Genomic DNA, 19995 nt, shown 5'->3' with positions numbered 1-19995 from the left:
TAGCCCGAATGAAATGTGTGTAAGAACTCAATTGAAGAAACTGCTGTACCACCTGGCAATTTATATAAATTGTATTATGAGTTAGGATTCTGTAATTCCTATCGCCACTGCAAAGGCAAAAGCAGATACCATAATACTGCATCAATTTTAATACACATACGTTTAGTAGGATATGGGGAGAACATTTGCTATTTATTTTTATGTATGTTTCCTTCTTATTCATACAGCTAAACTTCAACAGAAAAAAGAACAACCAAATAAATATAGATTGAAAAGCTAGCTTGTCCTTGATGTAATCAAGTCTGCCTTAGTGTGTTATGACAATGGACTTACACTGCAATTCTTTTTCATGCCTAGTGAAAAGTTCTGTTGAGCTCCATCAGTGAGCCTTACTTGCAGGAATGTGTATGAAGTGCATATTTTATTGGATTAGGTACTTTGCTCAGCAGTTCTAAGTACAACCAGACACCTACATAGTTCCTTGCAGCTCCTGGTATAAATAGATCTACTGATCCCTCCACTGCTCTGTGTTAAGACTCTGACTAAATGCAGAAATTTCACCTTTACAGCTTTGGAATCAGCTCACTATTTTTTGACATTCTGTTGATTCAAGAGTGGATTGTGGTATTTTTGGTATGACCCAGCAAAGCCTGTTTTTATGTCAGTCAAGGCACCTCACTGGCCCAGAAAAGAAAATTCCACTTGTAAATGAATCAGTGGCATCATTTAAATAAAACATGTCTGCTGATGCAAGTGAAGTCAGGAGGTGTCAAAGTTATATATCAATACAAATATAGTATAGCTCTTAATAGAGCAGATACATATAAGCCATACCATTGTATTTCTAATATTGAATTCTATTAAGGAATAATTACTCAGTGTTTCTGTGGTGCTCTTGCTCTGGAAAATGCATAGATGTTCAATTATTTAATTATTGCACTTTGGAATAGGAGGGAAGAAGGTTGTGGTGCTGCAGGATACATCCTTTCTTGTTGGCACCTCTCACTTCTCCCAGTCTCCCAGAATGTCCTGCCCCCACCCACCCAAAAAAGTCCTTTTCTAAGGTCATGCTTACAATCTCAGATAAATAATCAGAGTGTTTCTTTCCGTGCCAGTTATTATGGGGAGTATCCATGTGTAGAGACCCAGCTAGAAGTTCAGAGCAATTTCCTATTTGGTCAGAAGGGAATCTGAAAAATTCTGTCATCAACTAGATACTGTCTAGCAGCCATAGGATTGCTCTCTGAGAAAAATTAATGATGGTGATAACTATGAACAAATTTTGTAAATTCACAGTTCATGTTGTGAGTTTGAAGTGTGTAAGTCTGGATGAAATGGAAGGGGTATGGGGAAAACAGGTGCTTTATTGGGAGAATTGGTAACTACATGTTGCTCACCATACATCCCAGTTTCATTGAATAGCTTATATTCTAGTCCATGATATACCCATTCTTTCATGCTCAGTTAACATGTCTGTGCTATAATATCTACAGATACCAGGATGCAGCATGGTGAGTCTTACTGCCACACATCAATGCACATCACATTGATGTGCATCACAGATGGAGCTTATTCACAGTGTAATGTAATGAGCTTTGATGGATGATGTCAGTCATAAAGTCCATTCAGAAATTTCAGATTCTATCCATAGCTTCTTAGATTAAGACATTTCAGGGGGAAATTGGAGGGAAGGGGGAGCAAAGCTTGGACCTTGGGTAACTGCTGACAATCAGTATGAGTGAAAAGGGAGAAATGCTCTGACTCATTATGAAGTGGCCTTATGTACATGCTAAAGTGTAGAAATGGAGCTCACTGACCCTCACTGAGGTTTTGTTAATGTACTATCTCAAGACTAACTAGTTCCTAGAATTCTCCCTGAGAATATAATCTTGTGTATGTATCTGTGTGTGTGTGTGTGTGTGTATTAAAAAAGATACTTATTGAAGTGCTTTGATATTGCAATGCTATATTTTTGTAAGTGAAATAGAAATTCAAAATGTTATTTATGAGAATGGTGTTTTTATATATATATATATATATATATATATATATATATATATATATTCCCTCTGCAGATATTTATTTTATGACTACTGAATTGAGATGATAAACATCACAGGTGGAATTACAGAATTTGTATTTGTGGGCTCTCACAACATACAGAATTTGAACATTTCTTCTTTGTCCTCTTTCTATTGGTTTATGTAACCACCTGGTTTGGGAATGTCACGATCATAATAACTGTTATATCAGACCATAATCTTCATGTACCCATGTATTTCTTGTTGGCCAATTTAGCTTTTTTGGATGTTAGTGAATCCTCGGTAAGTGCCCCTAAATTGCTGCAATTACTTTTCTCCAAGGACAAAACGATCTCCTTCCAGGGATGCTTAATGCAGATAATCTTTTTTCACTTCACTGGGGTCACTGCTGTCTTCTTCCTTATGGTCATTGCAGCTGATCGCTACTTAGCTCTAACCAAACCTTTGCAGTATGTGGTCATCATGAATAGGAGCACATGCTTAGGGGTTGTGGTGGCTGCTTGGTTAGGTGGTTTTCTTCACTCCATTATTCAGGTGGCACTGGTACTACAATTACCATTTTGTGGTTCCAATGTATTGGACAATTTCTATTGTGATGTTCCACAGGCGGTCCAACTTGCCTGCACAGACACCTATGCTGTAGAACTGCTTATGGTCTTCAACAATGGACTGGTTACTACAGGAGCATTCATTGCCTTGCTCATTTCATATAGCATCATTTTGTTCAAGATATGAAATCATGTTTCAGAAGGAAAGCAGAAAGCTGTTTCAATTTGTGCAGCCCAGATCACAGTAGTGAGCTTACATTTCATCCCATGTATCTTCATTTATGACCGTCCCTTTAAGAAATTTACTGCCGATAAGGCAGTATCCTTCCTCTACACAGTTGTCACCCCCATGCTGAATCCTATAACCTACACACTCAGAAATACTGAAATGAAAAATTCTATTAGGAGGTTAATAGGAAAACTGTGGAAAATTTATCAGAAGTGATCAACAGTGTAAGCTAGATTTAAAATTAGGGATCCAATTTGTTTTGCTTTTCAAGGTTATATCAGAGAGTTAGAATTGTTGATCTCCTAGTTTCAGTCATATACAAGAAGCATCTAAAGTGTCTTAGAAACATAGTGAGTTAGAAAGGGTCTCCTGGGCCATCTAGTCTGACTCCCAGCTCCAGCCGGCTCCAATTGTGTAATCCCCAACATGTGGACATCCAATCTATCCTTGAACACCCTCACTGATGGAACCTCCATCCCCTCTTTTGGAAATTGATTCCATATCCTAGGGACAGAAATATATTTAAAAGCAACAGTCTCATATTGGCTTTGCATAGCACCAGTATGGTCTGCCAAAGGAATTGTAAAAAAATATTTATTTGCTATCTATATGATTTCATCCCACTCTTCACCCCAAAAGGCTCTTAGAGTAGGTTACAAAGAGAAGGAGTAAGGGTCAAATGAGACACTGTTTAAATTATGTCTAATTGAAGTGTAAGGTCTGGGGCACAGGCAGCAGGCAAATATAGTCCAGCCACCAGGACCAGATGCAGGGTGGAGTCCTGAAATGGGTTCAGAGGGCCAGAGGCAAGAGGTACATTTGGTTAACAGTCCAGAGTCAAAAGCCAATGAGATGATAGAGATTCAAGCAAACACAGTCCAAGATTTCACAATCCGAAAGCACAGTCCAAAGGTCAATCACATACTAGAGCAAGGATCTCTCCAGAAAGACAATCACATTCAACAATCATGGCATGCCAACTTTGTAAGAAATGTGTGATATTCCAAGCATTAGTTCAAATAGAAATATTAAATATGTTGATTTTCTACACAGTTGGCTTTGCTATATTTTTGGAAATTTGTAATGGGTGCTTTTGAGATTTTATCCAATCTCTCTGCCTGAGGTTTTCTTCTGAAATTAATTCCCTTCATCTCTCCTGTACATATAAATATATACACACATACAAATTGAGTGTCCTTAAGAGACAGGATCCTTTAGGGATGTGTGCGCACGCACACACATACACACGGAATTGAATGCATATATAAATTAGCATATTTTAAAATATTTGAGCCTGTTCCTCAGTTCTTTTTGGTATATAACCATCTAGAGATCCTGTTTGAATATAGAATACACTATAAATGTTTTAAATAAATAAACAAATTTAGCATCCTACATGTATGACTGTCATGTATAAATGCATTAAAATTTCCACAATACATTCTTTACTTATGATTCTCCTTATTTATTTGGGTGTTCCTCTGCCCCATTAACAAAATTGTCACCTCAGTCTGGCATCTAACTTATGTGTGCAACAGACCTCTGAACTGGGCAAGAAGAAAGTAACAGATGATATTACTGCTGTTGTGGTTTTTATTTAAAACAAGATACTGAATTTAAAACCATAACAACATTTGCCCCACCACAAAAAAATAAACAAACAAACAGTGTTCTCATTATACATATTTAGGATATCAGTGCATTAGGTTAAAGACTCATAGATTTCCAGGCTTGGTGACTAAATTTTATATCCTATACTCATTCTGAGGAGCTCACTTATTTCCCAGTCATTTCATTGGAGCTCAACAAAGTTGGCAAAAGTGACTTTCATTGTGCTGCAGCAATTAACCGCCTAAGACATGCTTCAGCTGCCATGACAGTGATAAGGCAAATGTTCCACAGTGTTCCTCATAACAGAACTTTGTTAAAAGATCTCCTGATGGCGTTCTTCATCTCAGTATTTCTCAGTGTGTAAATGACAGGATTTAACATTGGTGTGATGACAGTATAGAGTGCTGAGAGGACCTTGTCTGCTGCACATTTCTGGAAAGGCCGTGCATAGATAAAAATGCAGGGTACAAAATGAATGCAGACCACAGTGATCTGGGCCCCACAAGTGGAGAGAGCCTTGGTCTTCCCTTCACTAACATGTGCTCGTATCTTGACCAAGAGGGTGGTGTATGATGCAACCAAGATAATAAAAATAATGGTGGTGAGAAGTCCACTGTTAGAGAACATTAACATCTCTATAACAAATGTGTTTGTGCAGGCCAGTTTGATAACCTGTGGAACATCACAGTAATAATTGTCCAAGATGTTGGGTCCACAGAATGGCAATCTCATCATTAAAACTACCTGAACAATGGAATGAACAAAACCCCCCAGCCATGCTCCTGCCACCAACCCTACGCATGTACTGTGGTTCATTATGGTGAGATAATGAAGTGGCCTTTGGATAGCCACATAGCGGTCCAAAGCCATCACCATGAGAAGGAAGACTACAGCACCCCCGGTGAAGTGAAAGAAGAACATCTGTGTCATGCACCCACGAAAGGACACAGCCTTTTGCTGTGACACAAGGTCCCACAGCATCTTCGGCACAGTTACTGAAGACTCACTGAGGTCTATGAAGGCTAAATTTCCCAGCAGGAAGTATATTGGGGAGTGAAGCCTTTGGTCCCTGATCACTGTGGTGATTATGGTGATGTTGCCCAGCCAAGTGGCAATGCAGACCATCAGGAACACAACAAAGAGGACATACTGCAGGAGATGGTTTGCTGTGAAGCCAAGGAGTAGGAACTCTGTCACTCTGCTCGTAAAGTTTTCTGGGTCCATCTTTAACCCTGAAATAAAAGTACAGTAATGAATCTCAGATGAAGTCAACATGCTGGGTTCCTCATTCCACCTATTTAGGCCCCTGCTGATACATTTTCCTGTAATGCCACATTCCTAGTAATCATTCTGTGGACATAGTTCTCCATTTTATAGCTTTTAACTGTGTATCACCTACATCCACATTCAGTATAAACTATCCAGCATTAGGACAAGGCCGGCTTATCTGTGGAACTCCAGGGATGGAATGTTTTCTTTCTTGTTATCAACTTTTGGTTTTGTTTGTTTTTCTCTACAGTTGAATGATTTACTGAATGGAATCAGTCACTAAACAATACCATAGACTGGGGTTCATTAATTAGACCTTCTGCCCGGTCTACATATCATTCTGAATGAGGTGTCACTGTCCTTAAAAAAATGACCAGTATATTCAAGAGCACATATTAACAATGCACCAATAGTTCTGCTCATAAAGTTAAACATAATTAAATGAATAAGCTTTGCTTTACTTGTCAGATGAAAATTAGTGGAAAATAAGTGAATAGGTCTTCTAGGTATATGTTTGATTTCTGTTCAGTTTCCATTGCGTAGTGTTGAGAAAATATTCTAAATATTGCATGCCAGGAAAGTTACCAAAAGTGAGGGTGATATTTTTGTACTCTTTTCAGAAATAGAGATGAGAGAGAGAGAGAGAGAGAGAGAGAGAGAGAGAGAGAGAGAGAGAGAGATGGGGTGTTGACCAGGCACATCCATGGTCACTTCTGGTTTTGTTCTTGTTTACTTCTAAAATACCCTATTTTCTATAATGAAATTATGCTTATTCCAAAGTAAACATGATTGTCTACCCCAACACACCATAGCAACATCATTTCTTCTTCATTTCTTGGAATAGTTTGTCCCTGGCCTGACCTTCCCCATAAATTAAGATGTCACATCCTGTCAGTCTTAGCCATTACGGTTCATGGTCAGGAACAGACCATGGAGGAAACTGGTTGGGAAGAGTCTTGAGACATGGTGGACACTTCCTCCTAGTGAAAACTGAGGTCTGTTCTGAACAATTGACTAATCCCCAGCAGGAAATTTTCTGACTACTGTAGATCAGCAACCTGCATTAGCATGAAGATGAGAAAGAAAGGAGATCCACAAGGCCTCTGGATTGCACTCAACTTTCCTTGTCCTAAAAATCATAATTTGTTCAAATTGTATCTTGAAAAAGCCGAACTTTTTGACAAAGCTGAGGATTAAATCAAGAATGTTAAGACAACATACAGGGATAAGGGGTTAAAACACATTGCCTGGACTGTATACTCTGTGCCTCATTATCAACTTAGAGTATTAACAACATGCAATGCCATAATTACAATAAGTTGCAATTTAAAAAACACTATTTATTTACCCAGAAATAAATTTCATTGTGTTCAATGCACTTATTGCCAGGCAAGTGTGCATGGAATTGCAAACAAAATCTTCTTTCTCTCTCTCTCCTCTCTCATTCTCATTCAAGGTGTTTCATTTTACAACTGCAGTTATCCCTATCTCCTGAAATACAAAATACAAGCACAGACCTATGTTTGGTTCCAATTGGTTCCTACATATAACAGAGAAGTCACATACTGAAAGGTTTTCTGAGCTGCAGTTCAATTTTCCTTTCTTGTACCATCAAAATGCCATACAGAAGGAGCTGCTCCACAAACGTACATGTAGATAATGTTTGACACACAAATTCTAATTCTTGTGCCATGGGATATGAGCACTGTCCTCTCCAGGGATCTGAGGGTGGCAGTGTACTATGTTTCAGTGGGAATTAACTGAATCAAACAGAAGTTTACAATTTAAACTGTAAACCCAAGCTGGGAAGTAAATGGAATTTGAGGAAGGGCTTTTAATTCGGGAAGGTATAGAACAAGAGATAAGCAGTTCTTTCAAAGCCAGAATGTTGTGTAGTAGAAAAATTGGTAGTCAGTATTGGGAAGGCAGTATTTAGTACAGGTAATCTACCACTTCAAAACATGTTGCTGTATTGGAAATGACCAATAATCCAATGGTAAACTGGTGCTTGTTAGTGTACACTAGTGAAAATAACCAGACTAGGACAATTCAGTGGAGTTCCTTGAGGCTCAGAAGCAAGTGTTTCCTTCATCATTAACTCAACTACCATCACATTCTCATATACATTTTGTAACATATCTGCAAAATAGGAATGGTTGTGGATACTGATTGGAAACTCTCAGTTTCCACCCATATTTCATACATAATATGTTCTCCATTGTGTGTTGCATATTCATTCCATTCCTAAAAGATTCTAAGACCACCTGATCTGAATGAAGCTTCTGAGCTAAACAAAAGATAATAAAATGAGAAGGACACAGTTTTAGAAAGCATACTTTCATAATTCTGATAATGTTGTTACATCCTTCAGCAGTTTAAGTTTTCTTGTTGCATTCCTAAGAATGGTATCCTTCAGGTTGTTCCACTGAATGGCTCTTCCCTCACACATGCTGAGGTGTAACTTCTGACTAATCAGGAGGGGGAGTGTGAGAAGTGTTCACTGTTAGCTTCATATGAGGGACACAATGAGCTCATCCTATCCTTTTAGAAAGCAACAGTTTTCTCATAAGTTTGCAAACTGTGTTTTTCATCTCTGCGTTACGCAAAGTGAAAATCACTGAGTTCAGCATTGGTGTCAGAAGGGCGTAGAGGACCGAAGCAATCTTTTCTCCTGCGAACACTTTGAAAGGACGGTCATAAACAAGCATACCTGGAACAAAATTCAAGCTCATAACCATGATCTGTGCAGCACAGGTAGAAAGAGCTTTGTGTTTCCCTTGTGTAACATGTGTTCTAATCTTCACCAAGATGACTGTGTATGACACAAGTAAGGAAAAGAAGATTAAAGTCAGCAGTAGCCCACTATTGCAAACCATCAGCAGTTCTGTGATGTAGGTGCCAGTACATGCCAGTTTGATGAGCTGAGGGATGTCACAGTAGAAGTTATCCAAAATGTTTGTGTCACAGAATGGCAGTTGAATAAGAATTCCAATCTGGATAAAGGAGTGAGCAAAGCCACCCAACCACGCTCCTGCCACCAGACCTATGCAAACACCTCTGTTCATGATTATTAAATATTGCAGTGGTTTGTAGATAGCTACAAACCTGTCAACAGCCATAGCAACAAGTAAGAATACCACTGCACCTCCTGTTAAATGGAAGAAGAAGATCTGTGTGATGCACCAGTTATATGTGATGGTATGAGTGTTGGAGAAGAGATCCAATAGCATTTTGAGAGATGTGACTGATGATTCACTTATGTCTATGACAGCTAAATTGACTAGGAGGAAGTACATGGGTGTGTGGAGGTTGGGTGTAGTTATCACAGTGATTATAATGGCAAGATTTCCAAGCCATGTTGTGCTATAGATGAAGAGAAAAAGGATGAAGAGCAGGGTCTGGATTTTGGGATTCTGGGAGAGGCCCAAGAGGATAAATTCTGTCACTTTCGTGTTGTTCTCCATTTAAACATCTTGTTGAAGAACTAGCAGGGAAGACATTTCCAGGAATCACTAAAGAACATTAGAAGACACATTATCAGATTGTTCTATCCCCCAGCCCCCACCACACTGGCAAAAAGTACATTTTGTTACTATAAATGTAAAATTTCAGAAGTTATTCTGAAAGCACATAGAAAGTGCTCAATAGGATGCAGATACAATTTAGAAACTTTAACTCCAAGTGAATTTGACTGGATGTTATCAAATAGATCTAGATAGCAAAAATGATCACTGATATATGTTGACCTATTTGGACAGCACAAAAATTGACTGCATGGGCATCTGTTAAATCATATATTGGGAAACCAAGAACATACTAGTGCAGCTTCCTGAAGCCACAGGCTTGCCAAATATTCTTTGATTCTACCTTTAATGTTAAATAATTTAAAATTGCTTCTTTACTGAAAATGTTGCTGAGTATTCTGAATATGTTGCAAGATGTTCAGCTGCCATTGCTAGTGCTGCTGCTGCTTTTACCTCTAGGTTGATTAATATGATTTCTATTGCTGCTGTAATATTAGCATTTGAAAAATCTTTGTGTGTATGTGTGTGTAGGAAAAGTTGGATCCAGGATCCAAAAGAATCACTGTACTTTTGCATCAGTTCTGTATCCAACAGTATGAATGCTGTGGAATACATGCATACATGCACCTACTCCATTATAACTGCTATACTTTATACATATATGTCCCATTGTGTGCATTTTTTCAAGGAGACATCCCCTTTCATGGACTCCTGACCATTTATTAGTACATATTGCTAGTAGGCTACTCTGCATGGACTAGAAAAAAATGTGCTTACACACATATATGAGGCTTCTTCAAAAAGTTTCCACACTTTTTAAACACTATTAAGACTTTCAAAAACAAATTATATCACTTTTCTACATAGTCATCTTCCTTTGCAATGTATTTTTCCCATCACTGTACCAACTTTTTAATACTATCAGCAAAACATATATAAAATATATTTATAAAAGATAAAAGTGCAGAAACTTTTTGAAGACCACGCATATTAATTAATACCTTTGTTGATCTATTACATCCAATATTAACTTGATAAACTTCAGAAAAAGATTTATGTTAAGCACTTTATTACTACAAATAGAATGTCTATAATCCACAAACCACAGTCTATGTATTGCTTTTCATTTAATGCTGTCTTTTAAGATAATCAGGAACAGGTAGAAATGAATGTTATTAAACTTGGTAAAAAAAATGGAAAATAAATAGATCCTATTGATTTCCAGAAGCAGATATTTCCCAATGGTTATTTTTTGGAATATATTACTCTGAGACTTCTAAGTGCTTTGTTAATTGTTCAGATATATTACCTTTCCGTAATTCTTCTTTTCAGAGCATGAACAGAGAGGTACAATTAGAAGAATAATTGCACAGCAAATTTTACAACAGCAACAGTGAAAATACATCTCCATCCCTTCAACAGTGAAATGTGTACTTAAATCAGTTTGCTTTCTTAAATGCATAAGCAGAGAACAGTAGTACAGTTCCCTGAACAATTCTGATTTTTTCCAAAAAATAAAAGAGATGAGGAAAGTCTGCTATAGCAAGGGAACTTTGTTTTCCACTGAAGTCACATCCATGCATGTGTTTGCAAGCCATTGGGGTGGGGGTCACAAATTCATTGTGAGCTTTGCTGTGATGTGATGTGTTGGTGAAAAAACCAGCAAATCAAAACACAAAGGAATTCATTAAAGAGTTTTCTAATTGAGCTTACATGTACTTATTGGATTTCTGGCTAATTATGTGATACCAGGAAAGGCAGGGGATGGAACTCACATAAAGAATTCCATTTATCTGAGTTATGTAAATAGAGATGTTTGCAAATCTACCTTTTTTACAGCTAATACGGATCAAACCAAAACCACGTTGCATCCAGTTATAACAACTTTATTTTGGAATAAACTCTCAAGGGCTAAACACAGGAAGTATTATACCCAGTAAGCCCATAGAAATAAATATGGGCATAGAAACACAATGTCTGTACACAGTGGATATGATAGGATGCAGGATCTGTATTGTGCTGATGAATACACTCAGCTCATGGAACATCAGTCATGGGGCATCACAGTTAAGGCTTCAGCCTGAGCTTCCAAAGTCCTGGTCTTTTGCAGTCTGGAACAGCATGAGAAGGTTTTACCTATGGTTTTTTGTTTGTTTGTTTGTTTGTTTGTTTTGGGGGGCAGTTTCTTGTTCACCTGCTTGCTTATCATTGAATATCTAATGACTAAGACCTCCACTATTGGAGATACCACTTCCAGCACATAGATGTAGTCTCAGTCCAATATTATTTCAATTCATCTCCTAAGGAATCAATCCCATTTAATTTACACAGTCTTCAGAGCTATCCTTCTCTGGGGCTTTCACTCTACAGGCCATTAGAGGAACTGCCATCCTGGAAGTGGGACAGCACTATCAAGACTCCAACTCTGTTGTCCCCAAATGTTTCTGCTTTTCTCTTTGATCTCAGGGGGACAAATTTCATTTGATCCCTGAAAGCTAGGAGCTCATTGCATCAATGCACTTCTGCCAAGTCATGCATGCAACACTGATCTATCCACTAAGTAGCCTTCACACTCAGCAGTTTCGGTGGTGTGGCATATCTACTCCAGGTTTCAGCCTGAACTTTAAAGGTGCTGAACTTATTTTGGGACTAGAGTTCAGCACCACTGCTAGCTCCTTAAAGGTCAGATTAAAACCAGGAATGCATACACTACTCCGCTAATATTGGAGTCACCAGCATGCACTGCCCATACCTCTGCTACTTTTCTACCTCCATAACTGTTTTCTTCATTTATTCAGCTTGTTCACTTGGAAAGTTGGGACTTGTATGATCAAACAAGAGGGAGTACTGAATAAACTGGCATCATCAGCCTGTTACTGATCTCATAGAGATACTTATTATTATTATTATTATTATTATTATTATTATTAACATTTCTATGCCGCCCCTTGCTGAAACCTCGGGGCGGCTTACAACATGATAAAATACATTGAAATACAATAGTACATAATAAATTACCATTAAATATAACAATACAAAAAATACATTGATTTACAAATACAAAATTAAAATTATCAGTATAAAATAAAAATATAGGAGGAGAAAGAGAAGGAAGAAGAAGTTGCCCAGGCCAGATCATATGTTTTAACAATTGAAATGATGTTTAAATAAAAAGGTCTTTACCTGGCGCCGAAAAACCAGTAACGACGGTGCCAGGCGGACCTCTTTGGGGAGTGAATTCCATAGGTTGGGCGCCACCGCAGAGAAAGCCCTCCTCCGGGTACTTACTCTCCTAATTTCTTTCATGGAGGGTTCCCGGAGAAGGGACTCTCCCGCAGATCTCAAAGGGCGGTCGGGCATATACGGACGTAAGCGCTCGTTCAGGTAGCCAGGACCCAAGCTGTTTAGGGCTTTGTAGGTCATAATCAACACCTTGAATTGGGCCCGGGCTTCAATGGGAAGCCAGTGGAGCTGACGGAGGACTGGAGTCATGTGAGCATAACGCCCCGTCCCCGTCAGCAACCTGGCAGCTCTATTTTGCACCAATTGAAGTGTTCGGACTGTCTTCAGGGGAAGCCCCACGTAAAGCGCGTTGCAGAAGTCTAGGCGGGAAGTCACCGGCGCGTGTGTCACCGTCGCCAGGCAGTCGTATTCCAGGTAGGGGCGCAGCTGATTAATCAGCCGAAGCTGAAGGAAGGCGTTCCTCGCTACCGCTGTCACCTGAGCTTCCAAAGAAAGCTCCGGGTCGAGGAGTACACCTAAGCTGCGGACCTTATCCCTAAGAGGGAGTGTTGCACCATTCAGGACCAGGTCAAATCCACCGTCTCCGAAACCCGATCCGCCAACCAACAGGACCTCCGTCTTGTCTGGGTTGAGTTTCAGTTTATTGGCCCTCATCCATTCCCTTACCTCGGCCAAGCACCGGTTCAGCACAGCCACTGCCTCAACTGGATTAGTGGAGAATGAGAGGTAAAGCTGGATATCATCAGCGTATTGATGATTCCGCAGCCCACACCTCCTGATGACCTCTCCCAGCGGTTTCATATAGATGTTAAATAGCAGAGGGGATAGAATGGAGCCCTGTGGTACCCCATGGCATAGCTGCCATGACGTAGAGACATGGTCCCCCAGCACTACCTTCTGGAATCGACCGTCGAGATAGGAGCGGAACCACTGCAAAGCAGTGCCTCCAACCCCCAATCCCGCAAGTCTATCCAGAAGGATACTATGGTCGATGGTATCGAAAGCCGCCGAGAGGTCCAGAAGAACCAACAGGGATGTACTCCCCCTGTCCTTCTCCCTGCACAGGTCGTCGTACAGGGCGACCAAGGCAGATTCAGTACTGTACCCAGGTCTGAAGCCGGACTGAAAAGGATCCAGATAATCAGTTTCCTCCAAGAGTGCTTGGAGTTGTCCCGCCACCACTCGCTCCAACACCTTGCCCAGAAACGGGATGTTGGCCACAGGTCTATAGTTAGTGGCCATCTCTGGATCCAGTGACGCTTTCTTCAGGACCGGTCGTATTACCGCCTCCTTTAAAGGGGCAGGCACTCGACCCTCCCTCAGAGAAGCGTTAACCACTTCCAAAATCCAGGTCCCAATCCCGTGCTTGGAGTTATTTATTAACCAAGACGGGCAAGGATCCAATAGGCAAGTGGTGGGACGTACTCTTCCAAGCACCTTGTCCACATCATTGGGCCGCAATAATTGAAATTCCTCCAGTAATTTTGGACCAGACGGTGGCATTGGCGACTCCTCAGAGACCTCTGATTCATTAGTGGAGTCCAGCTCGTGACGAATCTGAGCGATTTTCTCCCTGAAATGCCTGGCAAAGTCGTCACAGCGGGCCATTGAGGGTGGCATCGGATCTTCCTTAGGACCCAGGCGAACCAGGCCTTGCACCACTCGAAAAAGCTCCGCTGGATGGCATTGTGAGGAGGTAATGGAAGCAGAAAAAAACTTCTTTTTCGCCGCCTTCACCGCCACAGCATAGGCCCGATAGTGGGCTCTCAAGTGTGTTCGGTCAGATTCATCCCGTGATTTCCTCCACCTACGCTCTAGCTGTCTCCCAACTCGCTTCATCGCCCGTAATTCAGGTGTATACCAAGGGGAAGAGCGGACTCTGCCTGGTGGGAGAGGACGCTTAGGAGCGATCGTGTCCACAGCCCTGGTCATCTCTCCGTTCCACAGTTCGACCAGAGCCTCGACAGGAGCACCAGTCTTGTCAGCCGGAAATTCCCCCAGGGCCCCCAGGAATCCATCCGGATCCATCCGGCTCCGGGGGCGGGCCCATACAATCGGGTCCGCACTCTTATAGAGGGAGAGGCCGCTCTCGAGCACAAACCTCACCAGGAGGTGATCTGACCATGACAGGGGAGTCAAACATAAGTTCTTCACCCTCAGGTCATCCTCTTCCTGCCCCGTCGTGAATACCAGGTCCAGAGTGTGTCCACGTTCATGGGTAGGGCCAGTGACGTGTTGAGACAGGCCCATGGCCGTCATAGAGGCCATGAAGTCCTGAGCCGCCCCGGTCAGTCCAGACTCGGCATGGAGATTGAAGTCCCCCAGGACCAACATCCTGGGGGTCCTCAACACCAGATCCGAGACGGTCTCTGTCAGCTCAGATAGGGAGACTGCTGGGCAGAAAGGTGCACGGTACACCAATAGAATCCCCAATCTGTCTCGTTCGCCCAACACCAAGTAGAGGCACTCCAGCCCTGGTCTCAAAGGGACCGGAAGACCCGTGAGAGAGATGGAGGCTCTGTAAACCAACGCGACTCCCCTTCCCCTCCCTTCTGGGCGTGAACAGTGTTGAACCAGATACCCGGGCGGGCACAACTGGGAGAGGGCAACATCCCCTCCCTCTCCCGCCCAGGTCTCCGTTATGCAAGCCAGGTCGGCCCCCTCATCCACAATCAAGTCATGGATGAGGGAAGATTTATTATTGATCGACCTGGCATTGAGCAGCAGCACCGTCAGACCCGAGGGGTGGTTGACAAGGCTACCTGGCGCCCTCTGGTTGGGGGCAGGATCAGAAGGAGGGACAGGTGTCAGCCATCTGTCCATCCTTCTTCTACGTGGACACGTTAAGCCCCTATTGTTGTAACGACCATTGCCCGTGACCACGCCAATAGCAGCCCCCAATTTTCTGTAACCAGTTGTTATTTACAATTAATTTTCTATCCCACATTTAGTACAGAAATCCCTTCCTCCTTCCCATTACTATGTTTCCACTGTCACCATCTCCACTTTGTCAAATGATGAGAATGGAAGAAGACAGTCCTTGGAGGGTTGGCAGCCACTGGGTATCCTGTCTTCATATTTTGCCTTTGAAAATACATTGATTTGTTTCCAGTTTGTGGGGAAATGTGGAGTACTCTGAGTTTGGAGTCCCAGCTATAAAGAAAATGTTTGGGGTTGGAACTGGGACTCTGAAAAATCCTTTGGCATTCTAGTTTCTGCCTAGTAGTCATAGGATGGTTCTGTAAGTCTATAAATCTTTCTAGACAGATATAGATATATGTGTGTGTGTGCACGCATATAGAAATATATATTATATATATTATTATAATATATATTATATATTATTAGTGCACACAAATTATCATTTGTGTGTGCGCAAATGATAATTTTAAAAACAAAGACACCTTATATATTTAGATTAAAATTAGCTTTCATGTTTTTCTATTCTTTAAATAATTCTTAACCATGCCCATTGCACCTTACGATCCTTTTTCCCCCCTTAAAGTAATCTCTTAGCTTTGAACAATGTACTTCAGCTACAACATTCTCTTATTGCAGGTGTGGCCAAATTGGGACTCTTTGAATTATTTTGTGGCTCATGGCTTCTTGCCCATAGGTGGTCATACCCCCCACTTGCAGCTCTCAAACGTCTGACATTTACCGTATGTGGCTCATATATGGACAGGGCATGTCTATCCAGCCCTGTCCTATTGGATATTATCTTTCTTTTCTCCTTCCCCTCCCATCAACTACCCCCCATCTTCTTCTTTCATGCCAGATACCCAGAATTTATCATGATTCTGCTTTTGCCTCTCTATGTCTTCCCTTTAATGCAATTACTACTTTTAACTGATTTGCTTCATCAGATTAAATTAAAAGGGGGTATTCCTAATTGGAGTTATCAGCAATTCCACTAAAGCAAAATCAACCTTTCCCAAAGAATCCAGGACACCATCTCTAGTAAGCCTTGGTCAATGTATTCTTCCTAATGGTTCTCTTTACTGATGCTTTAACTTCCTTATTCCTGAAACTATATATAATAGGGTTCAGCATGGGATTGATGACTGCATAAAATATGGAAATCAGTTTATCATTCTCAGCGGAGTATGTGGATTTTGGCCTCATGTACATGAACATACCTGTCCCATAATAAATTGTTACCACTGTGAGATGAGAAGAGCATGTGGAAAAGGCTTTGCGCCTGCCCTCAGTACTTCGTATTCTAATGATAGCACCAATGATATAACCATAGGAAATTAGTATTAAGAAGAAGGGCAACATTAATGTGCCTGCACCTCCCACTAACATCAGGAGCTCATTTAAGGATGTATCAGTACAGATCATATGCAGCAGGACGGGGGCCTCACAGAAAACATGGTTAATGATGTAAGGTTTGCAAAGAGGGGGCAAGGTTAAGAAGAGGGGAATGACAGAAACTAGAAAGCTGGCAGTCCAAGAGACAGCTGCAAGTTTCACACAGGTGCGGTTGTCCATGATCTTGGAGTAACGCAAGGGGTGACACACTGCTACATAGCGATCAAAAGCCATTACAGCCAAAAGAAGACATTCTGCAGCTCCCAGAAAGAGGGCTATATAAGTTTGTGCCATGCACAAATTATAGGATATGGTTTTCTTTGTGGATATCAGGTTGGACAGCATTTTGGGTACCACAGCAGTGGAATAGCAAATATTCAGAAAGGCCAGCTGTTGAAGGAAAAAGTACATGGGAGTATGTAAATGGGGATCTACTGTAGCCAGGGAAATAATGCCAAGGTTAGTCAACAGGAGTACGATGTATATGAAGAGGAAGAGGGTGAAGAGGAAGGGTTCCAGTCTAGGATGATTAGAAAAGCCCAGAAGAATGAATTCCCAAGTTTCTGTTTCATTTTTTAGTCTCATGCTGTCTCATCCAATCCAGGTTCAGCTGTTGGGCAGTATAGAAATTAATTAATTAAAATAATAGAAAAATACATATTAATATATGGATTAGAAATAAAACATGTGATGCTATACAGGCTGTTCTGAATGCCAAGGCATTCTTGACTAAATGAAATAAAGCAGCCAGTGAGATGCCCCTAGAGGCATTGGAGATTTCTCAATCAGTTTATTTACTTATTTATTAAATTTGTATTCAAGCTGTCTGTTAGCTTAATACTCTCATAAATCAGTAGTAGTGATCAGTTGAAGCCCACATTTTTGTTTGCTAGTTTGTCTGTTCTAGCTTTTAGTGAGATTTTTCTCTCCCTCTCTCTCCTCCTCCCCACCTTCCTTCCTTCCTTCCTTCCTTCCTTCCTTCCTTCCTTCCCTCCCAATACAAGGATAACACATACCTTCCTATAGAATAAACTTTTCACATGCATATATTAGTGATCTTTGTTTTGACATACTGTTGCTTAATTGCACAATGTTCTCCCTACCCTCATAACATGCATACCAAGTGATAAACACTCAGTTATTCTTTCTTGAAATAGTCCAATAAACAGGTTTATTGGAAAGAAATCTTATGGATTCATATGACATCACAGAAAAGTTTTTGATTAAACCTTTCCAAATATTTTATTTTAAAGAAGAAAGGACTGTTCATAAAATCATTATACCACCTTACCTTGCAGTAATGATAACACTTATAGCCATTTTTCATATGATTCTTTTCCCTGTTGTGAAAAGCTCCCATGATAAAAGAATACTAATTTTAGTGTAAATAGACAAATAACCCTTACTTGGAAGCTCAACGTCATCTTTGCTAGGAGAACTTTCAACTGAGGTGCTAGCTCAGGAATATATAAAGGAGAATGTTGTAGAGAATGAGCCTTCCTCATCCTTGTGCCTTCCAGACACATTTGGACAGCAACACCCAGAATCCCCAGTCAGTGCCCCTGCTGGATGGGAATTCTGGGAGCTGTTGTCCAAATGCTTCTGAAGGTGACCAGGCTGAGGAAGGCTGAGCTATGGTTTTGACATCCCAAACAATCATACTATCAGAATCTCTGCTCTAAGTTTTTCCAATTCTTGGAATATGAAAATTGACTCAATATCCATTGTCAAGACAAGGGAACAATAACAGTTCTGGTTTATGTCCCTTTCTTCTGGGAACGCAATGTGTCAAAAATGGGTTCCAGCTGGGAAGAAGAGTGCCTCCATCTCCTCCTATTTTGAGCACACTACTTATGCTACCTAGGTATTAACAATTATATCACCTGTTGCCAGACATATTCTCCATTATCGGATGCCACCATCACATTAGTTTCATTTTAAAGAACAGCGATAGCAGGAGCAGCACAAAACATAAAATTTCCTCCAGAAGAAGTTTGTCACAGTTTAGCCCCACTGAAATTAATATTATTTAAGATGCAGATGTGAGTAACTTCTTCTAGATCCATCACTCAACATATTAGGTAGTTCTTTCATGATTGATTTAAGGTAATAAACTGAACTGAATTGCCTACCTGTATATTGCCCATACCTAGCTGTGGCACATGCATCCAGAAGAGATCAATGAAGCCTTTGTATAAGGTGTTAGAGTATTTTAGTGCAAAAATCTCAAGTGGCCAATTAACCTTGTATAGATTTATCTCAACACCAGAATGGACTCAACAGTTAATTACTTTCCTAAATTAGAGGATTGTGACAGTTGAAAGTGAAAGAAGATAACTTCAAGTTTCATATAAAAGTTTGAATTTCTAAACTCCAGATTGTGGAATAATCAACAAGAAAAAAACAGGAAAAATAATTTTAAGTAGAAAAACAGGCTTCTGAAACAGTATAGATATGTTCCCAGAATACTGGTAAACATGTTTCCAAGATTCAGGTAGGATTCTGGGATACAGTTTGTGTTTAAGACAAGAGGTGTTGAGTGCACCTGCAGAGCACTTAAATGTTCAAATCCTAAAGGATTTCAGAGATATTTTTCAAATACAACATTTCAATGGTTTAAGCTGAGTTTCTAATAGCAAAATTTCCATTCCTGCCTATAACCTACTGGCATGTTCCAGCAAGGCAGAAGTTCTTGGAAGGCAGGGCTTTCATGGCTGGCTCCCCCTCCCCCTTCCCCTCTCAAACTCTCTCACAATCTCTTTTTCTTAGTCCACAGCCAAAGAAATAAATACGGCATGTTACTAGTAATGGGAAAAAAATCCTTTATATTATCTCCCTTCATGAACAATTTTCCCCTTTACCAGGTTAGATTCCCATTAGCTGATGTGGCAACAGGATGCTTGCAAATTGCATTTGCACCTCTGTGCAGCCCTTGCTGGAATGTCAATGAATGTGCACCAATGTCACTTAGAAAATCTGGATTTAATTTATTTTTAAACCACTATTACTATTACTACCGCTACTACTACTGTTATTTACTTCACCTCATAGTGATATAGCAGTAGCAGGAATGTTACCTGAGGGGTGTGTGGAAAATGCCCCATGGATCCTTGGAAATTGCCCATGGTTATCTGGTTTGCAATGGCTGGGCAGAGCAAGGATGGGCTTCCAGTACTGGGAAAACCCTTCTGAGCTTGGATTTCCAAGACTTCCAA

The 19995-nt window shown here is 40.6% G+C and overlaps 4 protein-coding genes across 4 annotated transcripts; 1 reads left to right on the top strand and 3 right to left on the bottom strand.

Moving 5' to 3' along the window:
* Positions 1-1345: 1345 nt before the first annotated feature.
* On the top strand, positions 1346-3035 carry LOC123033422 (olfactory receptor 4D1-like). The gene is given in 4 exon segments (XM_044450031.1): positions 1346-1378; positions 1494-1511; positions 2104-2173; positions 2176-3035. Coding segments are annotated over 4 exon segments (981 nt in total).
* A 1692-nt stretch (positions 3036-4727) lies between these two features.
* Positions 4728-5654, bottom strand: LOC123033421 (olfactory receptor 4D9-like). The gene has a single exon (XM_044450030.1). The coding sequence runs from the start codon at positions 5652-5654 to the stop codon at positions 4728-4730; it is 927 nt and encodes a 308-aa protein (XP_044305965.1).
* Positions 5655-8230: 2576 nt separating this feature from the next.
* Positions 8231-9163, bottom strand: LOC123033420 (olfactory receptor 4D9-like). The gene has a single exon (XM_044450028.1). It carries the CDS (start codon positions 9161-9163, stop codon positions 8231-8233), a length of 933 nt encoding a protein of 310 aa, XP_044305963.1.
* A 7260-nt stretch (positions 9164-16423) lies between these two features.
* On the bottom strand, positions 16424-17365 carry LOC123033419 (olfactory receptor 2G3-like). Its single transcript, XM_044450027.1, has one exon. The coding sequence runs from the start codon at positions 17363-17365 to the stop codon at positions 16424-16426; it is 942 nt and encodes a 313-aa protein (XP_044305962.1).
* Positions 17366-19995: the final 2630 nt, after the last annotated feature.

Source organism: Varanus komodoensis, unplaced genomic scaffold (assembly GCF_004798865.1).
Source record: "Varanus komodoensis strain SLA01 unplaced genomic scaffold, ASM479886v1 scaffold62, whole genome shotgun sequence".
Classification (NCBI taxonomy): domain Eukaryota; kingdom Metazoa; phylum Chordata; class Lepidosauria; order Squamata; family Varanidae; genus Varanus; species Varanus komodoensis.
The sequence above is the reverse complement of the archived record's forward strand: the minus strand, read 5'-3'. Positions and strand labels throughout refer to the sequence as shown.